Source organism: Triplophysa rosa, linkage group LG19, assembly GCF_024868665.1.
Source record: "Triplophysa rosa linkage group LG19, Trosa_1v2, whole genome shotgun sequence".
In the NCBI taxonomy this organism is placed as follows: domain Eukaryota; kingdom Metazoa; phylum Chordata; class Actinopteri; order Cypriniformes; family Nemacheilidae; genus Triplophysa; species Triplophysa rosa.
This window is the reverse complement of record NC_079908.1, coordinates 249,276-265,239: the sequence shown is the minus strand read 5'-3', so window position 1 is coordinate 265,239 and position 15,964 is coordinate 249,276. Positions and strand designations below refer to the sequence as shown.

Sequence of the window (15,964 nt, the reverse complement as noted above, 5' to 3'; positions counted from 1 at the left end):
CAGAACCTGGGCTCCATGTCTGGACGGGACGAGGAGATCCTGAGTGACCCACCCCCGGTCTGGTTGGGACGTCACTCAGGCTAGGGCTTCGGCCACTGGGCGGCTATACGCCCATAGGTGGCACCTCTTCTCGTCCTGGTGCTCTTCTCGGCGAGAAGACCCGCGGAGTTGCTCGGTCGGTTACGAGCTGTCCCGTCCTCAAGAGAGACTGGGGAGTAACCTCTCCCCCTCCACACTGGGAATGTATGTAGCCGCTTCGGCCGCTCATCATGACCCAAGTGCTGGGTAGCCTCTGGGACAGCACGGCCTGGTCATTAGGTTCCTAAGGGGTGCGAGATTGTGACCACCTTCCGCGCTCCGTACCCTCTTGCGACCTAAGTGGCGGGCCTCACGAGGCCCCGCCCCCTTCGAGCCTCTCGGGATTGCCGCTCTTTCTCAGTCCTGATAAAGACGGCTTTCCGCATGGCGCTCACCTCCAAGAGGGTAGGGGATCCACAGATTGCCTAGAACTCAGGGCGGGATTCTCATGTTATCATGAGACCCCGCCCCGGCTACGTGCCCAAGGTTCCCACCACTCTCCCGAGAGACCAGGTGGTGAACCTGCAGGCGCTCCCCACCGGGGAGGAAGACCCAACCTATCCGTGTTGTGTCCAGTACCTGCACGGCGCCTCTACTTGGACCGCACGCAGAGCCCAGAAGCTCTGAGCAGCTCTTTGTCTGTTTTGGAGGTCAGCAGAAGGGAGGGCTGTCTCCAAACAGAGGCTGGCGCACTGGATCGTGAATGCCCTCGTTAGGGCATACCGATCTCTATTCGCCCCTGCCTGTGGGGAGAGAGGCACACTCCTCATGGGCACTGTCTCAGGGCGCCTCTCTGGCAGACATCTGCAGAGCTGCGGGTTGAGCTATGCCCATCAACTCCGTGAGGTTGTACCGGTGTATCGTGCAACACTACGCCAGATCCTTATGCTCTGCAAACGAACAACGTCTTGTGGTGCCATCCCAAAAAGGTAAAAAAAAATCGCTCTCATGAACCTTCTCTGGATCGGTTCCACATTTGTGGAATGATCTGCCCGCTGCTACAAGATCAGCACATTCTGTGGCCATCTTTAAGAATCAGCTGAAAACACATCTCTTCCGTCAGCACCTGACCGATCATTTCTGACTTCTATATCTTTTCTACTCCATCTATATATATATATATAAATAAAAAAATCTTTAAAAACTTAGCTCTGTACACTGTAGTAGTCTTTGTGAGACATGTTTTATTGCACTTATGCCTTTTGTTGTCCTGATGGTGACCCAATTGCTTCCATTGTTTACCCAACTTGTAAGTCGCTTTGGATAAAAGCGTCTGTAAATGTAAATGTAAATAAAGTTTTTGTTTTTATTTGATTTAGAAGTTCTTACACTCACCTCCCGCTACACTCCTCCTTTATTATTTGCAATATTTGAGGTTCACGGAATGAAACTGTTCTGGGCAAACTTTCAGCCTTGCATGAACAGAGCAGAAGTGCAGCAATAATAATATCCCCCACCTGGGGAACCAGGACAGTGATTTTTTTTGTAACAGGATATACGTCCTTTACACGGATAGTGATATGCAAAATGAATATACTAAAAGGATATCATCTAAAAGAGGATCGATACCTGTCAGATGGGAAAATAAATCAAAATCAGGATGCACACAGGATGAAGTTAAAAATGACCTGATAGATGCAGATGCAGTCAGATGAGGAAGAGTTGGGGATGGGTTTCTGAGTGTGGCACAACTAAACCGCTGTAGAGGAGCTGTAAGAAGGCAACTTAAAGAGTACATAACTAGGGATTTTTAAGGTCCTACTTTGGTTTATGGAGTGTCCAACAACAAGTTTATGTAAAAACACTATCATTTCGTAATAATAGCTAGTTACTTTTACCTTACTTCTTGACTGACTCTCAAATGATTCGTTCTGCGATTCATCCGTCTAATCCCCTCCTTTCCGCTAGCCTAGTCTGATGTGATTGGTCAGATGGTCTAGTCTGCTGTGATTGGTCTACCGCAAATGAGGCTCACGAGCTAAAGTGTTTGGGGAATAAGTGTGAAGTTTTCGCGGGCAGTCGTAGCGAAACGTAGGCGGGGACTATATGTAGTGATGTAAATCCGCGGCGGTTCGTGAATCGGACTAGGAACGACTCGTTTGCATGATTCAGAGTCGACTCCCTTTTTTCCAAGCCAATAACTTTGTTATTCATTCACCTTCGGATTTACAACTTGCCAGACTGCTTACTTTCAAACACGGCAACATTACACACGGCATGAAATGTAATTTTCATGATCTTATGTTATGTACTCTCATGTATACTTGCATGCCTTTGGTATGTCATAGAATAAATCAAAGAAGCTGTGGATAGAGATGGATTATTCCTTATTCTACAAAGATATTCTAAAATGGCCTGGACACATTTGTTGGTACCCCTTAGAAAAGATAATACATAATTGGATTATAGTGATATTTCAAACTAATTAGTTTCTTTAATTAGTATCACACATGTATCCAATCTTGTAATCAGACATTCAGCCTATTTAAATGGAGAAAAGTAGTCCCTGTGCTGTTTGGTATCATTGTGTGCACCACACTGAACATGGACCAGAGAAAGCAAAGGATAGAGTTGTCTGAGGAGCTCATAAAGAAAATAATAGACAAGCATGGTAAAGGTAAAGGCTACAAGACCATCTCCAAGCACCTCGATGTTCCTGTGACAACAGTTGCAAATATTATTAAAGGGGAGGTGCAACGGTGTGTCATGCATTCTGACTTCTTTACAATGTTAAACGTGCTGTCTTCTCATGCTTAACATGGTCAACTTGTCAAAAAACGAGTTGGGCATATGACGTAGTATTTCTGTGCTCGATACACTCCCCCAGCGGTCATACAGGTTTCGAAAAGTTTTTTTCAAACATATAAAACTGTTTCGTAACAATTTTACTTAGTCCCTTATTGGACAATTCCCCCAGAAAAGCACGCGGCAGCAAGGAGAGCAGGAGAAGGAGCAAGCGCAGACGTCACTTTCACTTGTGTGCAGGAGAGAGAGAGAGAGAGCATATGTTCGCGAAGTTCAGGTGTTTGTTTGTTCACTGCATTTGGGTGATGAATGTTATATAAATGGTGGATATAACGCTGGATTTGGAGATGGTTTGAAACTGATATATGGAGCCGTCCCAGTGCTAAAAGATGCAGGACATGAACCGCATGCGGTGAGTGAAACTGATGTCTGTGTTTTGTTGGCAATGGGTGCGCACGTGCTTTAGTTCAGTGTACCCTTCCCCCCCGCACACGGAAATAATCGTACAGCTGTATCTATCTTTTATAAATGTGATCAAAATAAATACTCTTCGAAGATACGAAGTATGCAATACTACTCTATAGGTACTCAAGATTAATATGAGATTGGCAGAAACCGCGTGTGTTAGGGCCACTTTAAGAAGTTTAAGGTCCATGGAATTGTAGCCAAGGCTCGGTTATGTTTTGGGGCTGCTTTGCTGCATCTATCAAAGGGTGCCTTGAATCTGTGCAGGGCACAATGAAATCTCAAGACTATCAAGTCATTCTGGAGTGAAACGTACTGCCCAGTGTCAGAAAGCTCTGTCTCAGTCGCAGGTCATGGGTCCTCCAACAGGATAATGACCCAAAACACACAGCTAAAATCACCCAAGAATGGATAAGAACAAAACATTTGACTATTCTGAAGTGGCCTTCTATGAGTCCTGATCTGAATCCTAGGGAACATCTATGGAAAGAGCTGAAACTTGCAGTCTGGAGAAGGCACCCATCAACCCTGAGACAGCTGGAGCAGTTTGCTCAGGAAGAGTGGGCCAAACTACCTGTTAACATGTGCAGAAGTCTCATTGAGAGCTACAGAAAACCTTTGCTTGCAGTGATCGCCTCTAAAGGTTGTGCACAAAATATAGGTTAGGGGACCCATCATTTTTGTCCATGACATTTTCATTTGTTTTATTATTAACAATATTATATTGAATCAAAAAATCAAAAGCAAAGTCTGATTTCTATTAAATATGGAATAAACAATGGTGGATGCCAATTACTTTTGTCAGTTTCAAGTTATTTCTGAGAAAATTGTGCATTCTTCATTTTTTGTGGAGGGGTACCAACACATTTGAGCACGTCTGTATGTGTTGTATCACTATTGGTTGACATTGATTGGCTGTCATTATGTCATTATACAAATAAGGTAAAACATCTTTTAAATTCATTTAAGAAATGTGAGTTCAGATGCAGTAAAGGATTGAAATGTGAATAATGTGTGTGTAATGTTTTGTATGTTGAGGTTTATTCCCGAGTCTCCACGCTGGCTGCTGTCTCAGGGCAGAACGCTGGAAGCTGAACAGGTTCTGAGAGACGCTTGTAAGAAAAACAAAGTCACTATCCCCAAAATCATCTTCAAACCCTCTGAGGTGACGCACACAAAGCTTTATTGATGTGATTTCATAGTAATTCTGTTCGATGACGTCTCGGTGAGAACAGCTTTTGAAAAGAATGTGTGTTTCTTAGGATGAAGGACAAACCTGCCAACCAAACGATAAAAACAACATTTGGGACCTTGTGAGGACACGCAACATTAGACACACTACTCTCATCTTGTTTCTGGTGTGGTAAGCATCTTCAGCTTTCAAACTTTCTATTTGTGTTTTGAGCATCAGGACCCTCGATCAATGCTTTGAGTTTGGGCTGTGACCAAAAAATCTTCTTTTTCATTTGGTCAAAACAAAAGCGCCAGCCTCTTTGGCTGTCCTCTGAAGCCTCACTCAAACCCCCATCACAAACGTTACCTTTTTACACGCTCTCTACTACTGCACCAAGGGTTGTTTTCAATTTGTAAACCCAATGCATGTATGTTCAATGATTATTTATGTCAAGCATTTGTATAAATAGTTTTAGGTTTCAGATACAGTTTATAGTTAGAAATAGTTATGCTCTTTAAAGTTTAAAATCGATCATCCTATCAGCGCTCAAACCATCACACGCTTTATGTCTGCTTGAGCATGTTACATATTATTGCATGTTACAAATGTTCCCGTCACTAAAAAGACTTTAGCTGTGGTGCTTCATTATCGATTGCTTCATTTGCCTTTGTAAGCACTAAGCCCTGTATATTGTGATGTGCTGTGCCACTGTGTTGAATACATACTGTAGCACTCTTCCACCTACTGATCATCATGCATTCAGCAACATAATGACTCACACACCTCTACTGCACTTGTGTTCTTACCACCAACTAGGGGAGTCCTCAGCTAAAGATTTACATACTCGAATCAGAATTGTCATGTCTTGCCTATAGTTGACTGATAGTCGAATGACACGCGTGTATGTGTGTGTGTGTGTGTGCGTGCATGTGTGGACGACACCAGGTGGTTAAGGGTACAGCGCAACATTGATGCACCAAAAAACAACCAAACATTCATTTATAGAATTTGTTTAGAACAGAATATACCTTTTTAATAAATATAAATAAAAACGAAATAAGCCATAGTCAAGTCATGATGTGCAAAATAAATGTCTTTAGGTAAAATGTCTGAAATGCAGGGGAACATATAGTCAGAACACAAGTCACAAATAGTCAAATGAATGGACATCACGTAACAATGCTGTGCCATACAATACTACACCAGATCTCGCCTCAAAACTTTTTTTAAAACTTCTTGATAATGTTGAATTATTTTTCACAAGCGGGAAAGCAGCACGTTCATTGCCAATGAACTACCAATAAAGGGACTTTATTTACCCCATGTAAAGGAGGAATGAAATAAAGCATCTCACCCTTTAAACAGTCAAAAAGTCCCTTTCACCTTTTATCCTGCGCCGTGTCTGCACCGTGCTTACTATATGCAGTGATTTTGGTTACGTTACTTTATTATTATTTTTGTGTCAAGCAGCGCAAAGTTCAGTCTAAGTAACAGACTACGTGCATTTAAAGGGAAGGTCTTAATTCATATTTATATGCGGAAACATTCAGTAACTGACAGATGTTTGTAAATGGTGTACACATTCATGTGTGAGTCATCTGCGGGTGCGTGAGGAACAAGCTGCTTCTCTTTACCGCTCTCACAGCACAGAAGACGCAAAGAGACTGTAACAAAGTTCAATAGAAGGGAAGGAAGGAGGAGTGAACCGGCGAACATTCACAAAACTTTAATCAAAATAAATAAACAATAATCCAGAAAATAAAAGGCCGGCAGCCACCTCACGGTCGACTGCCGGCCACACGAACATAAACAAACTTAACTGTTTCCGGGCCCGGGTCCTCTCTCTCGATGGTCTGGTCGCTCGTCCTCTTATGCTCCCGAGCTCCCCCGTGAGGCATGCGGGGACCGGTGGTCGCACAGCTGACACTCGTTGCCACTTACGCCACCGGCCTCGCCTTACCCGCCCCACGGCTCTCGCCCCGCCTTCCTCGCTACAGAGACGTGATCCTGCGCTGGGCCATAGCCAGACCTCACGCTCATACGCGCCAGGGGATTCGGTACCCAACACTAAAAATCTTCCATTTCTTTACATCAGAAATAATGTGCCCGTCTGCTGCGCCACTGCCCATATAACCAAAATGACATGGTCCCCATTGCAGAACACCTCTGCCAAGATTCCACTGTGAGATTGGTAGTCGAATCAGATCCTCCTATCAAAGCATCCAATCTTCCACTATTCGGGGTCACCCCACCACCAACATTTAAAATATGTAAACAAAATGTTTCTTTTCGGTTTTTGTTCGTATTGTGAGTGCTCGTTATAGTTGCAGTTTAGTTAGGCCCGATTGTTTTTCATCAGATTATTATTAGGGCCCAAGCACTGAGAGTAGGTGCGAAGCCCTATTGGATTCCTTGAAACTTGACAGAGTCATCGGCCATTAGGTCTGGGCAAAGGAATTAAAAAAAAGAAAACATAATGCCCAGATATTAAAGCCATAAAGCCACCTCACGGTTGACTGCCGGCTACACAAACATAACTAAAACACATACAATGTCCAGACCTGGTCCTCTCTCCTCGTACCTTCTTGTCGCTCCTCCTCTTATGCTTCCGGCGCTACTCCGTGAGAGATGCGAGACCGGTGTAACGCACAGCTGACACTCATTATCACTCACGCCACTGGCCTCGCGTCGTTCCCTCATGGCTCTCGTTCCGTCTCTCTTGTCACACAGACAGCTACTGGAATTTTTACGTTTGCAATGTATTTGTTGTTTGTAAATTACAAACCAGCTTGTGCGAATTTTAACTCAATCAATGGCTAGAGTATGAATGTGAATTCTGTCTAAATGTTAAATTTACTTGAAATATTCTTTTGGTTAGTTAACATTAGCTAGTTAACTTTAGCTGAAGCTCATGACTTACCTATCAAGCAGGAGAATAGCCAATTTGGCATCTCTGACCCCGTTTTATTTACTTTATTGTTACCTAGTTACAATAGTTGGAATAGTTGCAAAGTGAACAATGTTTTTGTGATGTTTTTGAGAGGTGCAGACTGCAGTAGTCGGAGCTATGACAGAGCTGTCTTTAAATGTTGTTTTACAATTTTGCACTTGCTGTGTCATGTGGTAACATTATGTTTCTGAGTTCCAATCGCTTCCGACTACTTAGAAAAGGCCAATGTAAATTGACAAATGAAATTTGCCAATTTACCAAGCAACTACAGACTGCCGGTTCTACGACGTGGTGCAGCGGACTGTCCCTTCCTGCGGCGACTTCCCCTGGGCGTCTCGGCGGTTCCAGAGGTGTTCGAGCATTCTAAAAGAGCAAATTTCTCCAGCGTGGCATGTCCCGCTGTTCTCGTGGGTGCGATACCCTCATCGAGGAGGGTCCTCAAGTGTTTGGGTATCCAGAACGCTGAGGCAGCCTTCGTTGACTCATCTTGCCCGCACTGCGGGCAGATAGTCATTGAGACGTTGCGGTCACGGGTGGCTGCCTTCTCTCGAGAACCAGCCACTACCTCGCATGCTTCCCAGGCCATGACGAGAATGGCTAAGGCCATACCGTCCGCCAAGGCGAGCGGCGAGGGTGATATGGGGGCCACTGCGAGCATAAATCTGTCAGCCAAGCGCTCGCGGACCGCTCGCACCCCGTCTCGCTCGCCTCACCGTTCCCTAGCAGACGGTACCACACCGTCTGCATCCTCATTCACGCATTCGGACACGATGCGTGAAGAAGATGAGATGTCAATAGCAGCATCGGAGAGCGATTTGCTAGCATCCGATCCCGACGATTCCTTGCAGCTCCCTCCCACGGGGGGTCGAGCTCAGGAAGAGGCGGATTTCAAGATGTCGGCCATTTCCCGAGCCGCCGTGAGCATTGGGTTAGAGTGCACTCCGGTGCCTCTCACCCGGCGCTCACGGCTGGATACATGGTTCTTGGGCTCTGAGCGCTCTTCAGCGCCATTCTTCCCGGAGGTGCATGAGGAACTGACGAAGACATGGAACGCCCCTTTTTCGGCTCGTACACGTCAAACCAGTTCCGTCGCTCTTTCTTGACGTGCCCCAGGTGGAACGTGCAGTCGCAGTGCACCTGTGCCTGCAGGCGGCGTCCACCTGGAGAGGTCGACCGAAACTCCCATCCAAAGCGTGTAGGACTTCAGCATCACTGTCTTCGAAGCCCTAAGCTGCGGGTCAAGCTGCCTCCTCTCTCCACGCCATGGCCATCCTGCAGGTCCACCAGGCCAAGACGTTGAAAGAGATCCACGAGGGTAAGACCGACCCAGGGTTAACGCAGGAACTCTGCACCGCCACCAACCTCGCCCTACGGGCGACCAAGGTGACCGCCCGGGCCCTGGGTCGGGCGATGTCCACTCTTGTGGTCCAGGAGAGTCATCTCTGGCTTAACCTTGCGCAGATGAGCGACGCCGAGAAAGTCCGCTTTCTCGACGCGCCCATTGCGCAGGGTGGGCTGCTTGGTGACACTATCGAGGACTTCGCTCAGCAGTTCTCGGCAGTGAAGAAGCAGACGGAGGCGATCAGCCACATCCTGCCCCGCCATGACTAGGGGCAGGACTAGGGCTAGGGCTAGGACTAGAACCCCCTTCGGGGGCCTAGCGCCCACTTTCTCACAAAAAGAGTTTCCAATCTCCCTGGGTGTTTCTCACAGCCCCTCTCACCCTCTGTCAGACGGTGTTCGGCAACTCGACGTTGCGTCTTGGCGAGGCACAACATCGAATGTACATTGCAGCCCTCAGCACTCTCAAATCGATGGTGCGTGGAGCTGCATCGCCAGGCAGGCAAACCAGCAGAGCCAGTCTCCTCCCCGGGGGTCCGCCCCCGGCGAAAGACCCGCACTGCCAGCCATCGAACCACCCCCCGGAGGGTCGATGAAGCAGATTGTACCCTTAGTCCCCCTGTCACGGTCCCTGGGAGCTTGGCTCGAGCTTCCCATACGTCACGGTGGCTGAGGGAAACGATCCGTCTCGGCTATGCGATTCAATTCGCCAGAAACCCGCCCAAGTTCCGGGGCATCCTCTCTACCTCAGTCAGAGGTCAGGATGCTCCCGTACTACGGGCCGAGGTCGCCACCCTTCTGACAAAGGGAGCGATCGAGCCCGTCCCTCTAGCCGAGATGTCCAATGGGTTTTACAGCCCGTACTTCATCGTCCCCAAAAAGCAGGGGCCTTTATCTGGATTTCCCACTGCCGCAGCAGTGTCGCCCCAGCAGGGGCCTTTACCTGTATTTCCACACTGCCACAGCAGTGTCGCCCCAGCAGGGGCCTTTATCTGTATTTCCACACTGCCGCAGCAGTGTCGCCCCAGCAGGGGACTTTACCTGTATTTCCACACCGCTCCAGCAGGAGCCTTATCTGTATTTCCCACAGACCTATATATCCGTACCTCACAGAGACCCGCAGAGCCAATCCTCTTCCAGAGGCCTCAGCTCTACTCTAAGCAACGGCCAGCAACTCTCCGGCCTCAAGCTCTGCCATGTTTTGGGGGCCATAACGCCCAGCCTTGGCTGCTGTCCCGCACTAGTTGCATATTTTGGGGGAAGCGCTCAGGGCTCGGGCAAACACCGAGATCGGAGCCCTCACCTGGACAAGGGGGAGTGCTCTGGGTTCGGGAAAGAATACCGACCCCAGAGCCCCCTCCCTGGACAGCACACCAAATACGCATATAATATTTCTGCTTAAATTAAACGGACGCCTATTTAATTAGGTGAACTCGTGAAATGATGTTTTATTAACAAAGTTTGGGAGGAACACGTGCAAATAATTACGCAGCTGTCAGCCATTAGCCATCACGTCTCCCGTCCAATCAAATCAATAGAAAACTCTTTAAATAGTTAAATCGCCTTACCTACTTCACTCTAAGTTTTGCAATATCCCTCCTCCACCCCGACTCCTCACTATTAAACCCTATTCCTATTGGGGGGAAGCGCTCCGGGCAAACACCGAGATCGGAGCCCTCACCCCGGACAAGGGGGAGTGCTCTGGGTTCGGGAAAGAATACCGACCCCCGAGCCCCCTCCCTGGACAGCACGCCAAATACACATATAATATTTTCTGCTTAAATTAAACCGACGCCTATTTAATTATTTGCTAAGGTGAACTCGTGAAGTGACGTTTGCATGATGTGTCTGTGACATTTGTGTGATGTGTGCTTGACGTTTGCGTGATGTGTGCGTGACGTTTACGTGACGTGTCCGTGATATTTGCATGATGTGTGAGTGACGTGTCCGTGACATTTGCGTGATGTGTGCGTGACGTGTCCGTGATGTTTGCGTGATGTGTGCATGACGTTTGTGCGACATGTTTGTGATTTGTGTGTGACATTTGCGTGATGTGTGCGTGACGTGTCCGTGATGTTTGCGTGATGTGTGCGTGACGTTTGTGCGACGTGTTTGTGATTTGTGTGTGACGTTTGCGTGACGTGTCCGTGACATTTGCGTGATGTGTGCGTGACATTTGCGTGATGTGTGCATGACGTCTCCGTGACATTTGCATGATGTTTGTGCGACGCGTGCGTGATATTTGCGTGACATTTGCGGAGCACTCCCCCTTGTCCGGGGTGAGGGCTCCGATCTCTTTTTTTGTGGACAAGATAAGGGATATTAGGCTAGATATTCCCTCCTCTTGCCAGGATCCCTCTGCTCCCCCACTAGGGGGGGGCGGGGGGAGCCCTCAAGGCTCTATCCTTGCTCCAATGTTATTTAATTTGTACATGCTCCCCCTTGGAACGATTTTTAGGAAACATGGCGTTTCCTTTCATTGTTACACAGATGATACTCAAATGTATCTCCCCCTGGAATCAAATAATAAGGGTTAGGATGCCCTGTGGGCTTGTTTAGCTGAAGTTAAAACCTGGATGTCCCTAAACCATCTACACCTTAATGAAGGTAAAACTGAAATTATTGTTTTCAATTCATCAGATATCGCTGGCTCCACTGGTTTAAACCTTGGTAATCTGTCCTCAAATGTGAAACCAGTAGTGAAGAACTTGGGGGTCTATTTCGATAGTTCTCTTAAATTTGAAATACAGATTAGTACTGTAATTAAAACCAGTTTTTTCCATCTGAGAATCTTAGCGAAAGTGAAACCATTTCTTTCCTATAAGGATTTGGAAAGGGTAATTCATGCATTTATTTCAACAAGACTTGATTACTGTAAATCCCTCTACATTGGCATTAATCAAGCTTCTTTAAATCGTCTTCAAATGGTTCAAAATGCTGCCGCGAGACTCCTTACTGGGGTACGTAAGCGAGAACATATTACCCCGGTATTCATTTCTTTGCATTGGCTCCCAATTCGTTACAGAATTGATTTTAAAGTTCTGCTGTTGGTTTTTAAAGCTTTGCATGGATTAGCTCCTGTGTATCTTTCCGATTTATTATCTGGTCACAATCCTGAGAGGTCTCTTAGGTCTTCAAACCAGAGACTTTTGAACATTCCCCGTGCTAAACGGAAATTGAGAGGCGATCGAGCATTTGCTGTTGCAGCTCCAAAACTCTGGAACAGTCTACCGGTCACTGTCAGAACCTCCTCCACAGTAAAGGAGTTCACAAATAAACTCAAAACTTACCTTTTTACTTTGGCTTTTAACTGTATTTAAATTGTTTTACCAGGGTCTGATGTGTGTTGTGATGTGCGCTGAGATCTATGTTATGTTGTATCTACTCTTTTTTTTATTATTATTATTTTCTTTTCTGATTGTCAAGCACTTTGGTCAACAATTGTTGTCTTTATTGGTGCTATATAAATAAAGATGAGTTGAATTGAGACGTGTCCGTGACATTTGCGTGGTGTGTGCGTGACGTGTCCGTGACATTTGCGTGATGTGTGTGATGTTTGTGCGACGTGTGCGCGACGTGTGCGTGACGTTTGTGTGATGTGTGTGTGATTTCTGATGTATGTATGATGTGGGTGTAATGTTTCACAGGATGACTCTCAGTATGGGTTACTTCGGTCTTTCTCTCAACACGTCACGTCTACACGGCAGTCCATTTCTCAACTGCTTCATCTCGGCCGCCATCGAGGTGCCCGCTTATGTTCTGGGATGGCTCTCTCTTCGCTGTGGACCGAGGAGATTAGCCTGTTCTGCTAGCATGCTTCTGGGTGGAGGAGTGCTGTACTTCATTCAGTTAGTACCGGCAGGTAGACCTGAGCTTCAGTCTCCCTTCACATCAGTTTCTCATCCCACTCTCTGAAGTTATGCTTTCTATTCACAGATCTGCCTGCTCTGTCCACTGCATTTGAAATGTTGGGTAAGTTTGGGATGGCTATCGGAACTGCCCTGATGTTTGTGTACACAGGAGAGATTTATCCTACAGTCCTGAGGAATACAGCCGTGGGCTCCTGTGCGATGGTCTCTCGCATTGGCAGTGCTGTTGCTCCCTACTTTATTCATTTGAGTAAGATATTGACGGCCATTTTGATATTCATCGTTTAACACTTGACAGATAAGAGCTTTGAAAGAACCTCATATTCTAAATTGCAGGCATCTTTTATAAAAGTTTACCTCACATGATTCTGGGAAGTTTGTGTGTTCTGTCAGCTGTAAGTACACTGTTTCTGCCCGAGACTTTCAGACGACCTCTTCCTGAAACAATACAACACATGCAGAAGAGACAGATGTGAGTAACATTTCATACAATTCAATTTGATTTATATACAGTAGCGCTTTTCACCATTTTCTTTGTTGCAAAGCAGCTTTACATACATTATAATTTCAACAAATAAAAACATAGTACTTAAGTTAAGTTTCTTCACATTTTCTAACATATTTGCATCAGTTAAAATCTATTTATTTATATATAATTATTAGTAGATGCGCGCTATACTTGTATTATTTTACATGTAGGTTGATTTCTCAAAATAGTTTCTGAAGTGCGTTCTGTCATCACTGCTGCTTTGTGAATATGACGCATCACAACACTACGGAGATCAAGGCGTGTTCTGACAGTCACACACAGCCAGGGTGCCGCCCTCCTGAGATAAAGGAGAGAGAGAAACACAGGTCAAATATTAAACAGACTATAAATTCCTATATGCAATATTAATTAAGTAAAACTTTAAAATTCTAATTCTAAAGCAAACCCCCCCCCGGCCAGGCAAATAGTGCAAAACCGTATGCAAACGGTGGCGAGGAACCCAAAACTCTAATCGAGAAAAAAAACCTCAGGAGAACCCAGGCCCAACCAGGGGATTCCAGTTCCACTCTGGCAAAAGCTGCTGCCTCTGCACAAGCTCCAAAGTGCTTGCACAACAAGGCTAAATAAAATAAATAAAATTAGCTATAAGGTAAATTATAGATTTAAAATTATCATTAATAATCTAATAGCATTTGAAATTTTGTAGTGAAGACGTGTCAGGTGACCGCGTCCTTCTTTATCCAGCTCTATCATCTCAGCTCTTGTCAGGTCGCCGCTTTCCATTCTCCGCTCTACCATCAGGTCTGGCCATGAACTGCATCCTGCTCGCTGTGGTAACCTTGGAACAATGAGACAAGACTGGCTGAGAGTAGAGTACTGTTCTGTACTCTTTGATGCAACAAGTACATCAGTTGTGTTTTTGGTTCAGGTTGATCTAACTAATGCAGCCTAAACCCTCAGAGGATTTATATTATGGAAGTGTAGTGTATGCAAGATTAAAAAGATGCGTCTTTAGTCTAGATTTAAACTGACAGAGTGTGACAGAGTGTGTCTGCCTCCCGGACAGTGCAGGGAAGACTATTCCAAAGTTTAGGTGCTAGATAGGAAAAGGATCTACCACCTGCACTTGATTTTGAAATTCTAGCTATTACCAACTGACAGGACGCCTGAGAGCGTAATGCACGTGAAGGACTGTAATACAAGAGGAGTTCATTCAAGTACTGAGGAGCTAAACCATGTAGGGCTTTATAGGTAATAAGCAAGATTTTAAAGTTAACGCGATGCTTTATAGGTAACCAGTGCAAGGTTGACAGAACCGGGCTAATATGTTCATACTTTTTTGTACGTGTAAGAACTCGAGCTGCCGCGTTTTGGACCAATTGGAGTTTTTGTAATAAGCCTGCAGGGCAACCACCTAACAGTGCATTACAGTAGTCTAGTCTTGATGTCATGAATGCATGAATTAACTTCTCTGCATCTGACATTGACAGCATATGACGTAGTTGCGATATATTCTTAAAATGGAAAAATGCAATTTTACAGGTGTTGGCGACGTGGCTCTCAAATGACAGATTACTATCGAATAGAACGCCAAGATTCTTAGCTGACGACGAGGGTTTTATGGAACATCCGTCAATAGTTAAGCAGTATTCTTGGTTGTTACGTATAGCAGTTTTCGGTCCAATAAGTAACACTTCTGTTTTGGCCGAGTTCAGTAATAAAAAGTTGTTACTCATGTTTTTTTTCAGTTGTTTACATAAAATGATTGACAAAGGAAAAACAAAATACATAATGTATAAGACATCATTAAAAAGCAGAAGATTTAAAATTACAAATAAAACTTTAGAATGTAAAAGACAATAAAATTGATTTTGTTGAAATGTGTGTTTATATATAAAAAGATTAAAATCAAAAGAAAATAGAATAAAAATGCTGTTGATGTAAACCATGTTTTTAATCTGGACTTTAAAATGGCTGCTGTTGGTGAACATATCATGCCTTCTGGAAGCAGATTCCAACTAAATTAATATATGTGGTTAACTGCTTTTAACACTTTTAACAGATTGTCTGTGTTTGTTAGCTCTCTTTGAATTGGCTTTAAAAATGGAATATTCTGTAGTTCCAAAATTGACTTATTAAAGTTGTAATTCTTATTCCATAAATGCTACAATAGCCTAATGGGCTTCATATAAGCTCAATGTGGTTTGTAATATATTTTCTTTAATCTATTTATTTTAATCTATATATTTATTTTCGTTTTTTTTCACAAATCACACCCTCGGAGGCTATATTTCACAGCAGGAAAGCATCAAGGCATGTCCGAATCCAATGTTTGCTTAACTTCCGTCTCTCGAGATACTATCTCATCAATTTTTACGGCAGCATAGATTTATCATTTAGCTGTAGCTACTAGCCTTTGCGCTACCTTTTTATTTGTAAACATATTTAGCGTTATAGAGAATGAGGGCTTCAATACCTCCTCCAAGTCAAGACCTGTTTGTAAAAGTTATGTTTGCCTCAGTTATGGACATGCACATCCCTAGTGTCCTTGGAACCCAAGAACAAGACATGAAACACAAAACAAACTGATATTAGCGTAGAGGCCGCTCGCATTCATCAAGATAAGTTCAACATGCAAAAACACATGAAGAGTTTGGTTCCAAAATGAGATAACTCCATTTTTAAAAAATCATGTTTTTATTGTGTTTTTATTATGTTAGTTAGTTAATTATTATGGCTTAAATCAAAACAAACCAACTGCAGTTTGATTGATAGTAATTGGAATGCACAATAAAAAAACATGATTTAAAAAAAAATTAAAACGGAGTTATCTCATTTTCGAACCAATAATC

At 44.6% G+C, this 15,964-nt stretch overlaps 1 protein-coding gene and 1 long non-coding RNA gene across 3 annotated transcripts in view; one reads left to right on the top strand and one right to left on the bottom strand.

Moving 5' to 3' along the window:
* LOC130570554 (uncharacterized) overlaps nt 1-13,479 on the bottom strand; it is a 46,693-nt gene extending 33,214 nt beyond the window's left edge. The window contains exons 1-2 of the long non-coding RNA XR_008964977.1: nt 13,302-13,479; nt 12,980-13,060 (exon numbers count right to left, since the gene is read on the bottom strand). This is a non-coding gene — a long non-coding RNA (uncharacterized LOC130570554). The remainder of the gene's footprint in view (nt 1-12,979; nt 13,061-13,301) is intronic.
* LOC130570553 (solute carrier family 22 member 4-like) overlaps nt 1-15,964 on the top strand; it is a 91,453-nt gene that overhangs the window by 73,765 nt on the left and 1,724 nt on the right. For both annotated transcript variants that reach the window (XM_057360906.1, XM_057360907.1), the window contains exons 7-11: nt 4,327-4,453; nt 4,551-4,651; nt 12,401-12,615; nt 12,690-12,872; nt 12,959-13,094. In XM_057360906.1, the coding sequence (XP_057216889.1) occupies nt 4,327-4,453; nt 4,551-4,651; nt 12,401-12,615; nt 12,690-12,872; nt 12,959-13,094 (762 nt within the window). The remainder of the gene's footprint in view (nt 1-4,326; nt 4,454-4,550; nt 4,652-12,400; nt 12,616-12,689; nt 12,873-12,958; nt 13,095-15,964) is intronic.